The 18,913-nt window shown below is 44.5% G+C and overlaps 1 protein-coding gene across 1 annotated transcript in view; it reads left to right on the top strand.

Annotated features, from left to right (window-relative positions):
- The window catches only part of UBE2M (ubiquitin conjugating enzyme E2 M), a 32,758-nt gene extending 14,176 nt beyond the window's left edge, over nucleotides 1–18,582 (top strand). The window contains exons 3-6 of the mRNA XM_082274456.1: nucleotides 5,833–5,871; nucleotides 7,286–7,389; nucleotides 10,600–10,663; nucleotides 17,885–18,582. Coding sequence (XP_082130582.1) covers nucleotides 5,833–5,871; nucleotides 7,286–7,389; nucleotides 10,600–10,663; nucleotides 17,885–18,025 — 348 coding nt within the window. The 3' untranslated portion in view covers nucleotides 18,026–18,582. The remainder of the gene's footprint in view (nucleotides 1–5,832; nucleotides 5,872–7,285; nucleotides 7,390–10,599; nucleotides 10,664–17,884) is intronic.
- The last annotated feature ends 331 nt before the right edge of the window (nucleotides 18,583–18,913 follow it).

The raw sequence follows: 18,913 nt of genomic DNA, 5'->3' as shown, positions 1-18,913 counted from the left end.
ATTTATACATCTATTTGAAGGCACTGTTTGTCTGTTATACTAACTGCAGGCATTGCATTTATTTTTTTGTATTGGTTTAATCCAGTTTTTTTCTTCTTTTGCACAATTCTCCATAACACACATATTGTTATAAGCAGTGCCACATCCACTTCATAACACCCTATCCATTTCTGACCCTACCTCGGTAGTAGTCACAGTGGAGGCAGCAGCTGCTTACACAAGTTAATTCCTGTTCATAGCACAGAATCGCCCACTATTCTACCATTAAAGCGATTCTTTCACTGTAAAGCCTACCCATGGACCACATTGGACTCACCTTTACAGTGCTTCCCCATGTTAGCTGTCACAAAGTACCCAATGTCCGCTGTTGCTGGAGCTTACATTGTCATGTGGCGCGGTTATGTTCTGGTGATTTGGCCGCCAGACTTGAACACTAAAATACCAGGGTTGCTGGCATGTCCTCTCTTACCCAGAAGCATCAGGAGTGCTACGAAGTAGGTTGGCACCACCGATGCCAACCAGTTAGGACCTTGTCACTTGCCCTAAATCTGAAAGGTTCAACAGTGGACATGGTGGGTGAGCACTGAACCTAAAATAGGGGAAATTGGAACTGAATGTCAACTATTGAAGTTCGCTTAGATTTAGTGGCACTCCTATCTTATGGATATTCTCCAGACTGAATTCCAAATGGTGGGTAATATCAAGGAAACTGAAAACCTTCCATTGAAATGGTGCAGCCTATGAACGAAAAGGGTTAAATGCTCATTTTTGTCTAGGGCAGGGGCCTCCAAACTTTCTAAAGAAAGAGTCAATTTACCATCCTTCAGACTTTGTGGGCCAGCCTGTGCCGGGTGGGAGTAAACAATGCCTGATCTTTGGTATTAGGGGGAGCAATAGTGCCCCTTTTTGTTGTTAGTGGGAGGAATTCGGCTCCACTGTTGGTGTCAGTGGCAGGAATAATGCCTCTATTGCCAGGTAAAGGCTTGCAAAGGGCTTCATCTGGCCCTAGGGCCACAGTTTGAAAACCACTGTTTAAGGAGATCGATAAAAGCACTTTTAGGGCTCTTTTAACACCTGTGGTCGGGGGGAGGGGTGCTAAAAAAAGGCAGTTGAGCCATGTCTCTACTGCCCCCCTTGCATTCGGGCAGCACCACTGTTGAACACAAACCATTCAAATGAATGGGGCCACACTGCAAATGTGTGCAATGGGTTTTATGGGCTATTAAAGAGGCGGCATATTGTCAAACCCCTCTGTAAAGAGGTCCACTGCGGATTGCTTTTCAGAGGGGCAGCAAGGGCTGCTGCATGTTTAAACTTAGCCTTAACTACCTGATCCACTGCTTTTGCAGGCTCCTTGCACTACCAAGACTGGTTCCTGCAGCTGCTTCTCCCCTATGCTCCAGCAGCCTGGTGACATCTGAAATCAGGACTGATGCAGGGTCTATAGCCCTACATTGGACATGAAAACTCCAACAAACAGTCCACTGTTGGAATGTAGGGGGAATGCGGTCTGCTAAGGGAGCAGAGAATCAGGTAAGTAAAACCGCTTTTTTCAGTCTTCTGGATGTAAATGAGCTTTTAAGCTTTGTAGTGCAGGGAAGGAGGATTTTTACTTTTTTTTTCTGGATTAGAGCTTTAAACCAGACTTTATGGGTCCTGAGCTTTTGTACACGAGTGTACACGATGAGGATCTGAGCCTTATCAGGATTGCTGCTTTTTATATTCATGCTTTAATTTTGAATCCTCCAGCAGCGTCACAGCCTGTTATTGCAGCGGCCGTGCGCTAATCCTTTAAGAGAAGCTGATTGTCTCTTTCTTGAACAGCAGAGGTAGAGCGAAGTGTTCCTTGTGTTACTATGGTGACCTGATGAGGAACTCGATGTTTTCTCTCCGGTACCCATCCAGAAAATAGGTGGATGGCTGCGGAATTGCTTCTATTGTTGTGCAGATTTTAGTTTGTGTTCAGCGGCGGCGGTTAGCCACGTACAGCCCGCCAGCTCGCCTTATCTGCAGAAACATTAGGCTGCGCTAGGAGAAATGAGCTTTCATTCGGTTGCAAAGGATGAAGCATTCACAACATGAAATTGGCGTCTCCCCGCCTGCAGCGTTCCGTTTCTCAGCCAGAAACGTTTTCCTATCAGTGGAGACGGATGTGTGGGGGGGAAATCCACCCAAACCCGAAAGTGAATTAACTGGGGGCAGGACTCCTAGAGCTGACAGAGTAGATGTCATAATGAAGGAGGAAATGGTTACTACAGGGTTATCAAAAATATACAAAGTTAAAATTACTTTTAAAATATTCTAGCAAAAATATAACTTAACCACTTGAGTACCAGCCTGCAATGCCCCTTTATTACCAGGACACTTTGTAGTTTCAGTGCTGTGATTGTTTGACAATTACTGTGGCATGCGGCACCGTACCCAAATTATTTTATTTAATATTTTTGAAACGGATGGTTTTCATTCGGTGATATTTAATAACCACCTTGTTGCTTTTTATTACTATATTAAAGAAAAAGAACAAACTTTCTCTTTCTGTTACAATGAAGAAAAAAAAAAGCTTCCCAAAATTATTTTTTGGAAAGTGGGCGTCCCAAGGGGAATCTTTTTTTTTTTTTTTTTTTTTTTTTCTTCCTACAATTTATTGGTTAAATACTGCTTAAAATATGGAGCTTAAAGGGTGCATTAGATACAGGTCATAAATAATGTACAACTGTGGAGGATAAGGGAGGTAAAGGGTTAATATGAGGGTCACATTGTAGGTGTTGTAGGAAAGGAGGAGGGGGTAAAAAGGTTGAAGCTCATCTCCCGGGGGAAAACAAATGCTCCTTTGCAGTGGCGCTGCTCTGCACTGTAAGGGTTAATCCCTCATTAAAAGAGCTGTATCGTTTTTTTTTTGGTTCGTACTTACCTAGGTGGACACTACATCTGTTCCCTGCTGGCTCTAACACTGAGAAGTGAGATCAGTCAGCTGTCTGCTCTCTCCCCCCCCCCCCCCCCCCCTACGCCCACTGGAGCGCTAAGCTGTGGTGGGGCGGGAGCGGCCAGCTCAGGCTCTCAGTGGTTTGCTGACAGGCTGAGCCGGATGCCAGTCCAGGCATGTGGATGGATCTTAACTCTATTGTCACAATCTTGCCCAAGCCTGGACCGGCTCTGTGATAGTGTGCTGAAAATGGGTCACAGGAGTGCAGAACGAACTGCACTCCTGTGATCCATAGGAGAAGTATAGCCAAACGAGCTTTGGCTGTACTTCTCCTTTTTAAGATGTAGGTGGATGCAATCCTCCATTCCCCCAGCAGCTGGCACTGTCCTCCCCTACGCTGTGGCAGTGAACTGTCTCTCGGCACCCTCACATCTAGTACAGGGCTATGGGTTCTGCATTGGACTTGAAGTCTGAGGACCTGCGACCCTCAAGAGTATAGGGGAGAAGAGACTGCGGGGGCTGACCACAGGGAGCTTGTTAGAGGAGAGGATTGGGTAAGAGTGCTTTTTGTGGCTCCTGGACCTAAGCAGGCAAGAGAGCAGTCGTCTTTCCCCAGAGCTCAGCTTTAAGCTAGCCATAGATGGATCGAAATTCGGTTCAGTGGGGAAAAGCTGAATATTGATCAATCTATTGCCATTCCTGCTAGAGAGAAGTTGGTCCAGTGATTGGCTTCTCTCAAACAGGAATGTTGGGAATTTTTCACTCTTATCAGCTGATGCCGCCAATTGACCAAAGTATTGTGACAGCAGAGGAGTCTCACTGTTACAATAGCACAGCGGAAAGGATCCTTCTATCCACCTCCAATGTTGTGTTTTTTTTGTTTTTTTTTTTTCATCAGACTGCTGGCTGATGTAGGGGGAAAAAATCTATCTATGATCATCTTTATTTGCAGCTGCTGTCAGGACACTAAGGAATGAATGATTCATTCATTGAAGGGGAGGGCTCACAGCTGTAAATGCTCACTGGCTACATTCAAATCTCCTCTGAAGCCCGATCCGCATTCAGATCCTGCCTCAGAGGAAGTCAGTGAGAAGGCGGTGTGATGTTGCCTGGCCACCTGTTTTAGCCCCATTTTGGCCGACCGATGCTCTTCTATGTCAGGTAGATTTTGCCATGTTTGTGAAGCATTGCAACCGTGGCATGAAAGCACCATCTGCTGCCTGTTGCAGCGTGGGGGGATGACGACAACATAGGTTCAACTGCACCTTTTTTCCACCCACCTGCACATCTAAACTTAGGCTTAAGATGATTATAAAGTCTCCCTTTTTTAAAAAAAATAACAAACATGTTATACTTACCTCCTCTGTGAAGTGGTTTTGCACAGAGCAGCCAAGATCCTCCTCTTCTCGGGTCCCTCTTCGGTACTCCTGGCCCCTCCCTCCTGTTGGGTGCCCCCACAGCAAGCAGCTTGCTGTGGGGGCAACTGAGCAGAGTCACAGCTCCATGTGTCCATTCAGACACGGAGCTGCGACCCGGTCCCGCCCCCTATCTCTCCTGATTGGGTGGCTGACTTTAATTGACAGCAGCGGGAGCCAGTCGCCCCATGCTGCTGTTTTAGTCAATGAGGAGGGGAGTCCCAGGCAGCTGAGAAACTCCTGCAAAATCTCTGGATAAAGATGGGTTTAGGTGAGTATTAGGGGGGGATGAGGGAGGCTGCTGCACTCAGGGTTTTTTTTTTTTATCTTAAAGCATCCAATGCACTAAGATAAAAAAAAACGTTCTGTCTTTACAATCCCTTTAAGCTTGCCATAGTTGTGTTGTTTTTTTTTTTTCTTTAATCGGCCAGAAAGTTGATTTATAAACAAACAAATGGATTCTCCTATCCAAACATGTAAGGTGGATGAAGAAATCCTCCTCACGGTGTTATTGCATCCTGACAGTAAGGACTCCTGCTGTCAGAATACACTGATCAGTGCTGTTTGAGAGAAGCCGATTTATTTGAGTGACTCATTCATAAATGAATTGTAATTCGGCCTGTCCTTGCTGAACTCACAATTCTAGATCCATCTGTGGCCAACTTCAAAGCGGACCTTCACTTTCTTTCCCCAGATCCACTTTAGCCCCTTGGACTCCCTCCCCCTCCTCATTGTTAATCACTTCTAGATTTTTGTTAAGGTGTGTTTTACTTTTTATTTTTGTCCGGCTCCGCCATTCTTGCTTGGGAGAAAATATTTCCCAGCTCCCTCTGCTGGCTGGGATATTCCCATCACACATCCCAGCAAAGGAGGATGGATGATACAGCTGCCAGTGGGCGGAGCCAGCACGTGTCATCAGGAGTCGGCTGTCTGAACCTGGAAGAGGCAGGGGGCTTCCAACATGGAGAACCAAGATGGCAGCGCTGGACCTAGACCTAGACTGTGACATCGGAGCAGCGGATCGCACTAAGACAATGATGGATTTTGCTTGGGAGGTGAGTAAACCCAGAAAAACAGGTGGGGGGGGGGGGGGGGAACGAGGGGCCGACTAACCATGGTAGCTTATGGTTAGCACTTCTGCCTTTCTGCACTAGAATCATCCATTTAAAGCCCAACCACAAGACTGCCTGCATGTTCTCCCTGTGCTTGTGTGGGCTTCCTCTGGTTACTCCAGTATCTTCCTTCTGTCTTGTGTATACTGAATATAAATGTGAGATGGAAACCTTAGATTGGAAGCTCCTTGAGGGCAGGGAGTAATGTGAATGTACAATGCATATGTAAAGTGCTGTATAAATTGTAAAATAAAGTTACATTTCCTATGCTACTTAGATTTGCAGTTTTCTTCTGTGCATATTCCCTGTACATGTGCTGTGTTCTCACATTGCTCATTGTTAGTTCATGCTGCTGACATTCATTTTTTTTATTTGTTAAAAGGGCTTTTACAAGGGTGGCAAATTTGTCTTCAGTTTTAAGGTGAGTTCTTACACATAATTACAGAAATACTATTCCGTGGTATCAGAATAATGCGCTTGCAGTTTTTGTCTTGGCACATACAACGGTGAAAATGGTTCTCTTTTTTTATTGCACCACACTGTCCTAAAATTAGTCTGCGAAGCATCGCCCCCCCATCAGGTGCTGTAGACCCAATGGTCCCAATACAGCACTGCCCTAAAGCAGGTACCTGCTATGATTCTGCGCATTTCTTAGAAGTAATCCATTCGACTGCGTTCTCACTAGTGAAATTCCAAAGTCGCACAAATTTGAAGTGACTTTCATGCAACTTTACACCCTGGCACTCAGTTCTCAAAAAATAGTGTAAGAACTTTTTCCAAGACTTTATGTAGCATGGATTGGACTGGGTGCCGTTGAAATCAATGGGCTGCGATTTGTCATGCCACTTTGTGTCTAAAGTGGCATGACAAGTCACACTAGTGGGAACAGAGTCTTAAGCCGGCCATAGATGGATAGAAATTTTGATTCATATATGGGCAGGTTGGTTGTACTGAGGCCCATCCATCTCATAATTCTATGCAATGTATTAATCTGTTGCGCAATGCTTTTAAACTAAATATCCACCCTTAATCTGTTTTCTTTTTATTCTTATGGTTGATATAAATAAAGCCCACTTTAAACCTAGTGATACTATGTTTGGGTTACCTTGTAAGCAGGGGTAACGTTTGGATGTAAGGATGAAGTCAATACATTGATTGACTTCAGTACAGCCAATCTGTCTTTTTTTTTTTTTCGCTTGATCACTGCCGGCAGCTCTAGCCTCCAGCAATGATCATTGTATTCTGCCGTTAGGGAAGGCTGCCCACTGGCAGAACACAATAGTGCTGCAGGAGGCATTCCTTCATCAACACTGACTGTGTTGATGGGGGAATTGAGCAAGGTTGCTGGAAAGAAAAATTGCATAATGTACGGCCTGCCTTAGAGATTGTGGACACCAGATGCAAAATCACTCGTCCAGCAAAAGTGTATGTACATTTCATTCTGTGAGAATTGGGCAAAAACCAATGTAAATTGGGTATATTGGGTGCTGGTGCTATTCAAATGTAAATCATTGATTTAAACCAGAAAATACCACATTTGGCCACTAGATGGAACCAAGTTCCACAGGAATTTCCTATAATGCGTAACGCCATCTAGTGGCCAGATGTAATGATTTACATTCAACCAGCACAAGAGATCGCCTATTTACATTTGTTTGTTTTTTGCACAGAACGAAGGCACTTGCACAAATTGGATGAATCCACCACTAAGTGCTTGGATAGTATTTGTAATCCAATAATACATTTTTGTCTCTCATTGCCTGTTACTTTATAAGTGAGCAAAATGCAACTTTGGCTTTCATACAGTCACACTTTTGTTTGTCTCTCCCCTGCAGGTGGGACAGGGCTACCCTCACGATCCACCGAAAGTGAAGTGTGAGACAATGGTATATCATCCAAATATAGATCTAGAGGGTAACGTCTGCCTAAATATTCTAAGGTAAGTGGATGAACCTTAACTGCATTCAGGCTAATTCTGAAACCTGACATCATGAAGACACATCTACATCTGAGGATAAAAATGTAATCTGTTGCAGTTTACCAGTCCTTGGATATGGTGGCTGCATTCGTTTTCTTCTCTTCAGGACTTTTCACCTGGGAATCCTGCCAGTAACCCACTGCCTGTCCTTGGGTGACAATGCTCGCTCATAGTAATGTTTAGGAGCAGTGCTGTCACCCTAGGACAGGGCTACAGAATGCCCCCTCTCCTCTTTTCCACAACACAGCATGAGGAAGGTGCTCTGTAGTCCAGAGAGCTGGGAATTAGGGATTGACCGATTATCGGCAAAGCCGATAGATCGAGGGCCGATATGCACTTTCCCCGATATATCGGAATCGGCCCCGGAGGTTACCGATATTGCCGATATTTCGGGAAAGTGCTTGTACCGGAGTGGTGCCTGCAGCTAGAGGCATCACCCCAGTACCGGTGTCCAATACCTGACGGTCGGCTGTCTTGTAATGACAACTGATGCGGCTGAGAAGCCCGCTCGGCTGTCATTACAAGGAGCGCTAGGGCCAACTCAATATTGAACCCTACAGACTAAGACTGGGATGCCATTAAAGTTCATGTGTCTGTAAAGGCAGGGGTCCCAATACTTTTGGTAATATAGTGTTTATCTGGGGACTTTAAGTGGATAAAGCAAGCTCTACAGCAGTGAGCCTGGTATTGTTTTTTTTTTAGCATCTGGGCGGTAGCTACACTCAGGATGGAGAGTTGGAGAAGATCGGGGGAACATCTGTTCCCTACGATGGTTGTACCTGGAAGCAGCAAGGATTTTGTCCTTTCGAGTTTTAGTTCATTCATTTCTCGGCTGCTGTGATCAGGTACACGGCTAATCAAGCATGATCTGTGTTTGATTAGCTGCTGTGGAGGGCAGGAGAGACATTGGGGGAGGATCTAATATATACCTCCATAAAGAGGACCTGTCGCCTGTGTCTAAAAAAATTATGCAAAAATAGAAATAAAGTAAAAGCAACCTGGCTTCCCTGCACGCACACATAAGGCATGCATGTATGTAAATGGTGATTGGCCAACACATGAGGTATCGCCTCAAACATGAGCGTGATGGCAGTAATTCTAGGGCCAGTTTTAATGTTAAAGTAGAAATCCACCCTAATACTAAAATCTCTAAATCTACAGGCATCAACAATCTAACACTTAACCTATCTAGCCCTGTAAAGAAGAAATTGCTATACATACCTTTTCTAAAGCCGCTCCGGCCTAGTCCTATGCTGAGCTGTCAGCCGGGGCTTCGCTGTGGAGGCGGGTGTAGAGGACACAGCCGACAACGGAAACCCCATAGTAAGTCTATGGGTGAGGTCACTTCCCATTCATTTCACAGCCGTTGTCAGCCGTGTCCTCTGCGGAGCTTCCGCCGCTGGAGACCGGGTCGGATCGGCTCCACCGCTGCAGACCGGGTCGGATCGGCTTCAACTTTTGTTTTTACTTTTTTGTGTGTATACTGATTTCTTCTTTACAGGGCTAGATAGGTTAGTGTTAGATTGCTGTTGCAAGTAGATTTAGCGATTTTTAATATTAGGGTAAACTTTCACTTTAACTCTTAATTTATAACCTGTAAAGGCTTTAACTCTTTCGCTGGCTGAGCCATTTTTGCACACATGCTTAATCATTTTAGATCTGAAGATTACCTAAAACCCCAAAAACATTTACATATTTTCTAAAAGCTGACACCCTAGAGAATAAAATAGTGGTAGTTCCATGTTTTTTATGGCACACTTACCGCAAAGGCCTAGGAAAAGCAAAATTTCATTAAAAAAGTTAATTTTAGGGCACAAAAACACTATAAATTACCCAATTTTTGGTAAAATAAAAAAGATGAGGTTGCATCAAGTGAATGGATACCTAACATGTCAAACTTTAAATTTGCTTGCGCTCATAAAATGGCGACAAACTTCAGTACGCTATAATTTTCCATATGCAACACTTTAAAGCCCCCCTATAGGTCATCGGTTAGGAAGGAATCCTGGTGCTAGAAATATTGCTCTCTCGCTGGCATGCGTGGCGATATGTAACATGTATTTTAATTGGCGTTTTCATGGGTAGGTACCTCCGACACGTGCGTTTTGTGTGGGGGTGGGAGCGGCTTCAAAACATTTTTTTTTGGGTGGGGGGGATTTTGTGTGCTTGAGTGTAACTTTACTTTTTTACAATTTTTAAAGGTGGTTTTTTTTTTTTTTTTTTTTTTTTTTCGTCATGTAAGTGACAAAAAGACTTCTATGTGATGATTTTTTTGGCGACGTTCTCTTTATTGAGACATCCAGGGTCTAAAAGACCTGCATGTCTCCCCTGTGCTCCACTGAATGTATTGCAATGCAGATCGCACTGCATTCCATTTTTTGCGGCCATGCTAGCGGGGGACACTGATGGGCATACCCGGAAGTGTAACCTTAAACATGTCACTTTCTGGGTCAGCTATAAGGAGGAGAACGGACGTGTGTCCACTCTGCTCACTCCCCTCTACCCGGCAGCACAAGCTGTGTCAGTCCCAGGCCCGCAGATGGGCAAGCGGAACCCCGGGATTCATGGCGGGGGCAGGTGCCATTACCAGGGTTGTGTGGAGGCAATCGGGTGTCAGTGCAGCCACCTGAATGCTTCCATCTGACAGGCAGAGTATGCTTGTCAGATTTACACACACTCCTGTCAGCTGCAGCCACTAGGAATGTGTGTAAAACCCCCTGCTGTCAGATCCATATGAAATGCGGACCTTGCAGCGAAAGGGTTCTCGAGTCACCCGAGGACAATTTTAGGTACCGGAGTTTTTTGCCTTTTTGGCGGCTGCGCACATTTTTGTTGATTGACATGTTGGTATCTATTTACTTGATGCAACCTCGCCTTTTTTATTTTTCCACAAAACTTGGGTATTCTATTGTGTTTGTGTGCACTAAAATTATTTTTTTTTTCTGAAACCATGCTTTTAGAAAATATACATTGCCCTCTTCCCAAGTCCAACCTCATTTATACTACCACAGGAACAATCAGTGCACTCCTAGGACATACACTGTATATGGGGCGGGTAGGTGGAGGCAGAGAGCCTGTGTTTCTATTGTTCTTAGATGATGTGCCCATCCAGCTGCTGGAATTGTCCAGGCTGAGTGCTTTGTGTGTAATTTTCATATTGTATATTTACAGGGAGGACTGGAAGCCTGTACTCACAATAAATTCAATAATATATGGCCTGCAGTATCTCTTCTTGGTAAGTATTGAGTAATACACAGCAGTGGTTGACTAGCATGCAGGAAATTTCCACTTTTATTAACCCTTTCCCAGCCCCTCTTTTAGCTGGATTTTATTGCTGGGAAGTGGGACAGATTGTGTTTGACTGTCACAGTGGTATCATGATCAAAAGTCCATTCCACTAGAGCAGGGCTTGACAAATTTGCCTGAAATCTAGGAGCCAGCTAAAAAAGTTAGGAGCCAGTTTTTTTGTTTTTTTTTTAAACTAACAACCAAGCTTTATTTAATAAAACGGATACTAAATTTACACATAAATACGACTAGAACCCCACTCTCCTCTATAGCGCAATTGGATGGAAACAGACTGTCTCTCTTTTTCCATCCGATGCCATCTGATCCGAACCTCCGATTACCGCTCCATAGAGGAGAATGAGGGGTCCGATCAGGTCTGTCTGAAAAACTGTCAGGCGGACCCAATCAGACAGCCCGTGTGAAAGGGGCCTTCGGCTGTGGCACGGCGATGAGAAAAAAAAAAAAAAAAGATATAAATATATATATTTTATATATCATTTTTTTTATTTTTAATAAGAATTGAAAAAAAAAAAAAGAATGTTTATATTATATATATATATATAATATAAACACTCTTTTTTTTTTTTTTTTCAATTCTTATTAAAAAAAAAAATGATATATATATATATATATATATATATATATCTATCTATCTATCTATCTATCTTTTTTTTTCTATTCTTATAAAAAAAATGAAAAAATTTATTATTTCTTTTTTTTTTAATTTAAAAAATAAATTAATAATAATAAAAACACTCCCTGTCCACTTACCTTTAAGCAAAGGTAACTGGACAGAGAGATGAAGCCTGCAAAAACTTCCCATCTCCTTCCAAAGAGCAGATGAGAAGGAAGGCATTGAGAACATGCATTACTCCCGGCCACCACAAGAGGGCGCCAGTTCCCCTAGCCTCTCATCTAACAGAAGAAGGCCGAAAAGCCGGGGCCTCAATTTATGGATGGCGTGGAAGTCCGTGCACTCGGGAAAGAAGGTGGGGGCGCAAAAGGGACAGGACACCTCCTGCAGGGCCCCCCAGGCGCCAGGTCGCTAATTCTAGTCGCAAATGCGACCTGGCGCCCGGGGTTTGTCGAGGCCTGCACTAGAGAGACCTGGAGATGTGTGTAACGTCTCAGTCACACTGTGCTTGGGAGGTGGGAAACCGTTGGCGTGCTCATGTGCAGCATGGTCCGCACGAGGTTACTTTATAGCTGTCTGAACAATGAAATCTGTTTTGCAATTGCTTGGTAGGGTTTGCACACAGACGGATAGAGACTTCAGATGTGGTGTGGAAAATTAGATACGCTGCACTCCTGCACGTCTCCTCTCCATTGAAGTGTGAACAAGGCACATAGAAAGCAATTGTTTTTTATATGCCGTTGTGGGGACTGTTGTTTTTCACATGCACAAGTGTCAACGACCTCTCAAACATTGTTCTGTGCCTTAAAGCTGAAGTTTAATCTAATATTTTACTTTAAAGGGGGAAGGGGAGGCGCCACCTGAGTGTAGTATTAGAGCATAAACATTTATTCCACAAGATTAAAAACACAAGAGGTAAGGCATATTAAAGCGGTTGTAAACCCTATAAAAAAAAAAATAAAATAAAAAAAACCTGCAAGACGAAGGCATAATGAGCTAGTATGCATCGCATACTAGCCCATTATGTGTAACTTACCTTAAAACGAAGCCCCGCCACGGACCCCCGGACATTGCTGCGGGCGCTGCCATGATCCCTCGCAGTCTTTTCCGGGTTCGGCGGGAAAATGCGCGCGGGAGTGATTTTTCCAGCAAGCTCCGGCAAACTAATTGAAGGTCCCCCCCGGACCTTCAGAGCGCATGCGCCGCTCGCGCGAGCGGCTGCATGCACTGTAAATATCTCCAAAACCGTGCCGGTTTAGGAGATATTAATTATACCTACAGGTAAGCCTTATTATAGGCTTACCTGTAGGTAAAAGTGTCAAAAAGCGGGATACTACCGCTTTAACACTTTTCAAACAGTCATCAGCCCCTTGTCTGCAGGTTCCTGGATGGAAGATGTCAGGAGACTAGGATGACTAGATGTTCCAGGAAGTTCATGCTGACCAGCGTGGACCGCACGGGTGGAAGTGACATCACCGGAGGAAGCGGGGATTGTGATGACAAATGTGCAGGCTATGCACTTGGAGCTCACTGGCCTCTCAGGTGACGTCGCTTCTGCCTTTGCAGTCCCTGCTGGTCAGCATGGACTTCCTGGAACATCTAGGCGTCCTATCGCCCTGACATCTTCCATCCAGCCACTCGGACCCCCGGCAGAACCTGCAGGGCAGTGGTAGCCACCGGGCTGATGACTGAGGGCTGATTTGAAAATCATGATTATGCCTTACGTCTTGTAAGTTTTTTAGCGTGATTGTAAAGTCTTGTGTTTTTTTTTTTTGTTTAAAAATAACAAACACGTTATACTTACCTGCTGTGTGCAGTTGGTTTTGCACAGGACAGCCTGGATCCTCTTTTGAGGTCCCTGGCAGGCGCTTACGAAGCCTTCCTACTTTTATAGTGCCCCCCACAGCAAGCAGCTTACTATGGGGGCACCCAACCCGTAGCTCTGTGTGTCCATTCAGACATGGAGTTGCGATTCGGCCCCACCCCCTCTTGCTCCTCATTGGCTAACTGGCTTTGATTGCAGCGGGACACAACGGCGCCGCTGCTGTGTCTCAGCCAATCAGAAGAGAGAGTCCCGGATTGCTGAGGCATTCATGGGCATCGCTGGATCAAGAGCGGGCACAGTTAAAGCGGTTGTAAACCCAAAAAAATTGGAAAAAAAAAAAACCTGCAAGACAAAGGCATAATGAGGTAGTATGCATCCCATACTAGCTCATTATGCATTACTTACGTTAGAACGAAGCCCCGACACTGACCCCCGGACATTGCTGCGGGCGCTGCCATGATCCCTCTGTGTCTCTTCCGGGTTCGGCGGCTCCGGCGCTGTGATTGGCCGGAGCCGTGCCAATGTGATTTTCCGGCAAGCTCCCGGCAAGGAAAACTGAAGGTCCCCCCGGACCTTAAGAGTGCATGCGCCGCTCGCGTGAGCAGCTGCATGCACTGCAAATATCTCCTAAACCGTGCCGGTTTAGGAGATATTAATTGTACCTACAGGTAAGCCTTATTATAGGCTTACCTGTAGGTAAAAGTGTCAAAAAGCGGGATACTACCGCTTTAAGTATTGGGGGGGGGGTGCTGCACACAGAAGGTTCTTTATCCTAATGCATAAAATGCTAAGATAAAAAAAAAAACTTCTGCCACGGGGCTGATGACTGTTTGAAAAGTGTGATTTGCCTTACATCTTGTAAGTGTTTTTTATCTTGTGGAATACATTTTTATGCTCTAATACTACACTCAGGTGGCGCCTCCCCTCCCCTTTTCTGTCTATCTTACAGAGTTTGTGGACACACTCTCAGGATGGCTGCCTCCTATATTTTTTAAATGTTTATGCATCTGGACTGATGGACTTGATATACAACTTCTGAGTATCTACCTTTGCTTAGGATATACACCTGTTTGTGTGCCAGAATTTCACTTCATGACTAATATTTTACTATCTGCCTTGTCAACCCCCCATCAACATAATTCCTTTTTTAAAATAAAGCTTCTCTGTGCAGTGCAGGCACATTGCATAGTTTGGCATAGATAGGGAATAGTTAGAATCGCAATAGTTTTTTGTTTTCCTGTCCCATATGGGGATATTTATACCAACATCCTGCTGCGTCTTTGGGACAGGAAGTCAGGGGAATACTTCAAAAATAGACAGTTGTCACCACAATTGTCTTTTCCTATTTTGCATGCACTCCCAGATGCTACTGATTACTAGATTACAAGCTGTCTGTTTGTTTTCAGGCATAAGCAACCTGGCTGCTTTCACCGATTTTCCCCCCACGCTCCCCCCTTGACATGTTTTCCAGGCTCTGCTATCCCACCTGTGGTCCTAGGCCTGGCATGCTGGGTTGGGTTTTCCCTGACTAATGTGGCCGGGGAAGAAGCTTCGTTATCTTTAGTGGAGCACAGAGGTCTAATAGTGTCCTGATGTTTCATTAAAGAAAACCTGTGATGGCAATATAGCTGGGTGGAAGAAAATATAAAAATTAATTACATTTGAGCACTTTATTATTTTGAGCCCCACCCCCACATACACTTAAATGAATGCTTCAGGGGCATCCACATATGAAAGCAGTGAATGCATTACCAATGTTGCATATCACCAAATATGCCAAAGTGAGAGCAGTAGTTCTAGGGCCATCATTTACAGATAAAGTGCGAGTTCACCTATTTAGAGAAAATTAAAAGGTAAAATAACACCCTCTTCGACAAAACCACCCCCCCCCCCCCCCCCCCCGGTTTACTACAGTGAGTGATGAGCTGTCAGTGCCCATGCAGCCAGTGTAGTGCTCCAGGGAGCTGAAATCCCTGCTCTTTCCCCCTTCTTGTATTCTTGTAGGGCTTTCACAACAGATCAAAGTGATTCTGATTGGTTAGCACTGACCACTTAGAATTGCTCTGATCCATCCCAAGGAGCCTGCAGATAGATCAGAGCAAAGTAGAGCGGTACACTGGCTGCGTCTGCGTGGACACTGACACCTATGGAGGTATATACAGTGGGAAGGGTGTCTGGCATTAACTTTTTTTTATATATATCTAAGAGGTGAACATACACTTTAAGGCCCCTTTCACACGTAGGGACCGTTCGTCTGTTTTTCATCCATCTGTTGACAGATAAAAAACAGACATCCATGCATTCCTATGGAAAAACGGATGTAAATGGATGATTGTCCATTTACATCCGCTTTCATCCGCTACTGTCATCATCCGTTTTTTTGAACGTTAAAAATCATCCATTCAATCAGCGTTAAAAATCATCCGTTAAAAAAGCAGATTGGACGACAAACGGATGTGAAACTGATATTGACTGAGAAAAAAAACTGATGACAAAAAAATGTCACTGAAATGAACCGTATGTGTGAAAGGGGCCTTACTCCAGTGCTGTATCTTGGCCCAGGCCTAGGGCAGCACTTTGTAGGGGGGGCAGCAAAACATTTGGACTTGTGCTTGCTGCCACTGATTATTTCACTTATTTGTATAAGGACTATGGACTTTCTATTTATTATACAAATAAGTGATATAATCCTAGGATTACAATCAGTGGAAGCAAACGCAAAAGTCCAAATATCTTAAAAACTGATGGGGCTGCATTGATATGCTGCACTGATGGTCGCTAATATGCTGCACTGATGGGAACTAATATGCTGCTCTGATGGCCACTAATGAGTTGCCAATGGTGGGTACTGATAAACTGCACTGTGATGGGCACGAATGAGGCTGCATTGATAAGGCAGCACTGATATGCTGCACTGATGGATACGAGGTGGCACTGATAAGCTTCACTGATGGGGCTGCACTCATATGGTGCCCTGATGGGCACTGATATGTTGCACTGATGGGCACTAATAGGCTGCAGTGATTGCAACTGATGAGGCGGCACTGATAAGCTATACTGATGGGCACTGATATGATGCACTGATGGGGCTGCACTGGTGGCCACTGATGGGGCTGCACTGATGGCCACTGATGAGGCTGTGCTGATATGCTGCACTGATGGGCTCTAAAAAACTGTGGTCTACAGATGACAGGGCGGGTCATAAACAGGAAGGGGTGTGACCTTTACAGGAAGGGGTGGGTCATATTTCAATTAGGGGGGCACAAGTATAGTTAGGCCTAGGGCAGCACAAAACCTAAATACACCACTGCCTTACTCTAAACTGATGACCTGTGAATATTTGTTTGCATCTTCGCATATAGGGATGGAGGCACATTTATTTATGAGCCTCATTCAAGGTCCCAAAAATCCCCCCTTCTTTTCTGATGACCTGTGAATATATTTAACCTTTTGCTGACCAGTGACTTACCTGTACATCACTGGACTTTTAAGTGGTTATACCGAGATACTGAGGCATCATTCCAGTACTGTTTTTTTAGAGCCGGCGGTCAGCTCTCTTGTAAAAGCAATCCTGGAGGCTAACTAGCCAATGGCTAGCTTTTGCAAGCAGCGGGAAGGGACATCCTCAACCAAAACCCCCACCCCCAATGCCTTCCATGGCCATCTCCCCATCCCACCACGAGTTCCAATTAACCAGCCGGCACTTCTACCGGCTGATCACAGAGCCAAACAAAGACCAGATCAGCTTTGTTGGCCTCTGATATAGTAACCTGGAAGAGATAACCTGACATCTCTTGGATGTAAATGGCACCATTTTTTAAAAATGAAAAAGCATTTGAACACTGATCTTGGCATGTTCAAATCCTTTTAAGGGCAGAGGAGGAATCTGGGGTCTTGTAGACCCCAGATCTCTCCAAAAAGAATACCTGTCATAATGCCTATTGCTGTCACAAGGATGTTTACATTCCAGAAATAAAAGTGATAAAAAAATTAAATTAGGGGGCAATGTTAAAATAAAAAAATATTAAAGTGGTCCCCCCCCCCCCCCCCCCATGCTCGCGCGCAAAGGCAACGCACGCGACGGTCATACACGCAAACAGCAGTCGTCCCACATGTATAGTTTCACTGAGAAAGTCCAATCGGGGGCAGTAAATTTAGCACTAGACCACCTGTGTGAATCTAAAATGGTAACCTGTAAAGACTTTTAAAGCGTCACCTATTGATAGTAAAATTACGTGTTTGTACGCAATTTTAAAGCTTGACATGTTGGGTATCTATTTACTCGGCGTAACATCATCTATAATGTTTGGGGGTTCTAAGAAATCTTCAACAAAAAATACTGATTGTTGCATGTAAACAAAAAGTGCCAGAAAAGGCCCTGTCTTCATTATTGTGTACAGACGTTTGTCACAGTTTCACAGGTATGTGCCGTTTCTAGCTTTACATGTTGGGCATCTTGTTTGGCAAGATCTCAACCTTTTATATTTTACCAAACTCCCACCATTTTATTTTCCAGGGTTTCTGCTTTCAGAAAATATAGTTTGGTATTTTACCTAATCTTGGAACACATGCATTTAAATGCATGCAAACTATGCAAAAACTGCTGTGACCCCGAAAGGGTTAAAGGGCCATAGTCTGGGATGAATCTGTACATTTTACACTGATGTTGGTTTCCTGATTTCTGTAATGTCTGTTTTTCTATCTATTAGGAGCCAAACCCTGAAGACCCATTAAACAAAGAAGCCGCTGAAGTTCTTCAGAACAACAGACGCCTGTTCGAACAGAATGTCCAGCGGTCCATGCGGGGGGGCTACATAGGATCCACCTACTTTGAGCGCTGCCTGAAATAAAACTGCAGCTTCCGAGTGCAAAACCCGCCACCCATCTGACCTACTTCTCTCCTCCTCCTGTCCCAAAGCCCCACCCCCCCCTCTATTCCCGTCGCTCATCCTTACAGCGCCTCCCCCTTTCTTACAGCCAGGCCCACCAAGTCCGGGCCGAGCTCCCGATGTGGATAGACCTATGCAAGGTCCCATGTCCTGCTGCTATCCCTTTGTATTGGGAGGGAGCACTGCGTGCACATAATACAGTACTCGACAGCGCCACCACCTGGTTCTCAATACCTCACATCCTTCTCCCCAACGGAGCTTCTATTTATTGATGGGTTCATAATTTATCCATGACCTTTTCCCAAGATTTTCTTTTGCCATCATAGAAATTTCTGAACGTCAGTGACTGAATTAGTTTATAAGAAGTTTTATTTTATTTTTTTCATAATTACTTTAGCCCATGTGAAGTCATTTCAGAATTTCGGTGGCCTTAAAAAGTTTTGTTAATATTTCTGTTTTTGATCAGCATTTTCCACCCATTGTCTCTTCTAGTATTTTATTAAAAGACAGAAAGAATCAATTGAGTCGGCTGGCAGGCTTTTCTTTTGAGTTTAATTAAAAATCCCCCCCCCCCCCCCCCCCCAGCCCCAACTTCTGTTGCTGATCCTTCCAGCTAGCAAACAGGATTAGGATTCTTCTTCCCAGCCTCCCTCTTGTCATCTGCTGACCCAAGTCAGACACAAGGGCCATGGGTACCCATTGCATTTAAATGGCTGTGGCTGTCATACCCAGTTTTACAAGCAGGTGGCAAATTTACTAGAACTGCTCCCGGTCTGATTAGGAAATTTTGGATTATTATGGGAAAAAACTTTCCATGATACTCCACGAGCAACACGGTGGAATTTATTT

Source organism: Pelophylax lessonae (assembly GCF_965119305.1).
Source record: "Pelophylax lessonae genome assembly, chromosome: 12".
Classification (NCBI taxonomy): Eukaryota; Metazoa; Chordata; class Amphibia; order Anura; family Ranidae; genus Pelophylax; species Pelophylax lessonae.
This window is presented reverse-complemented; position numbering and strand designations above follow the sequence as displayed.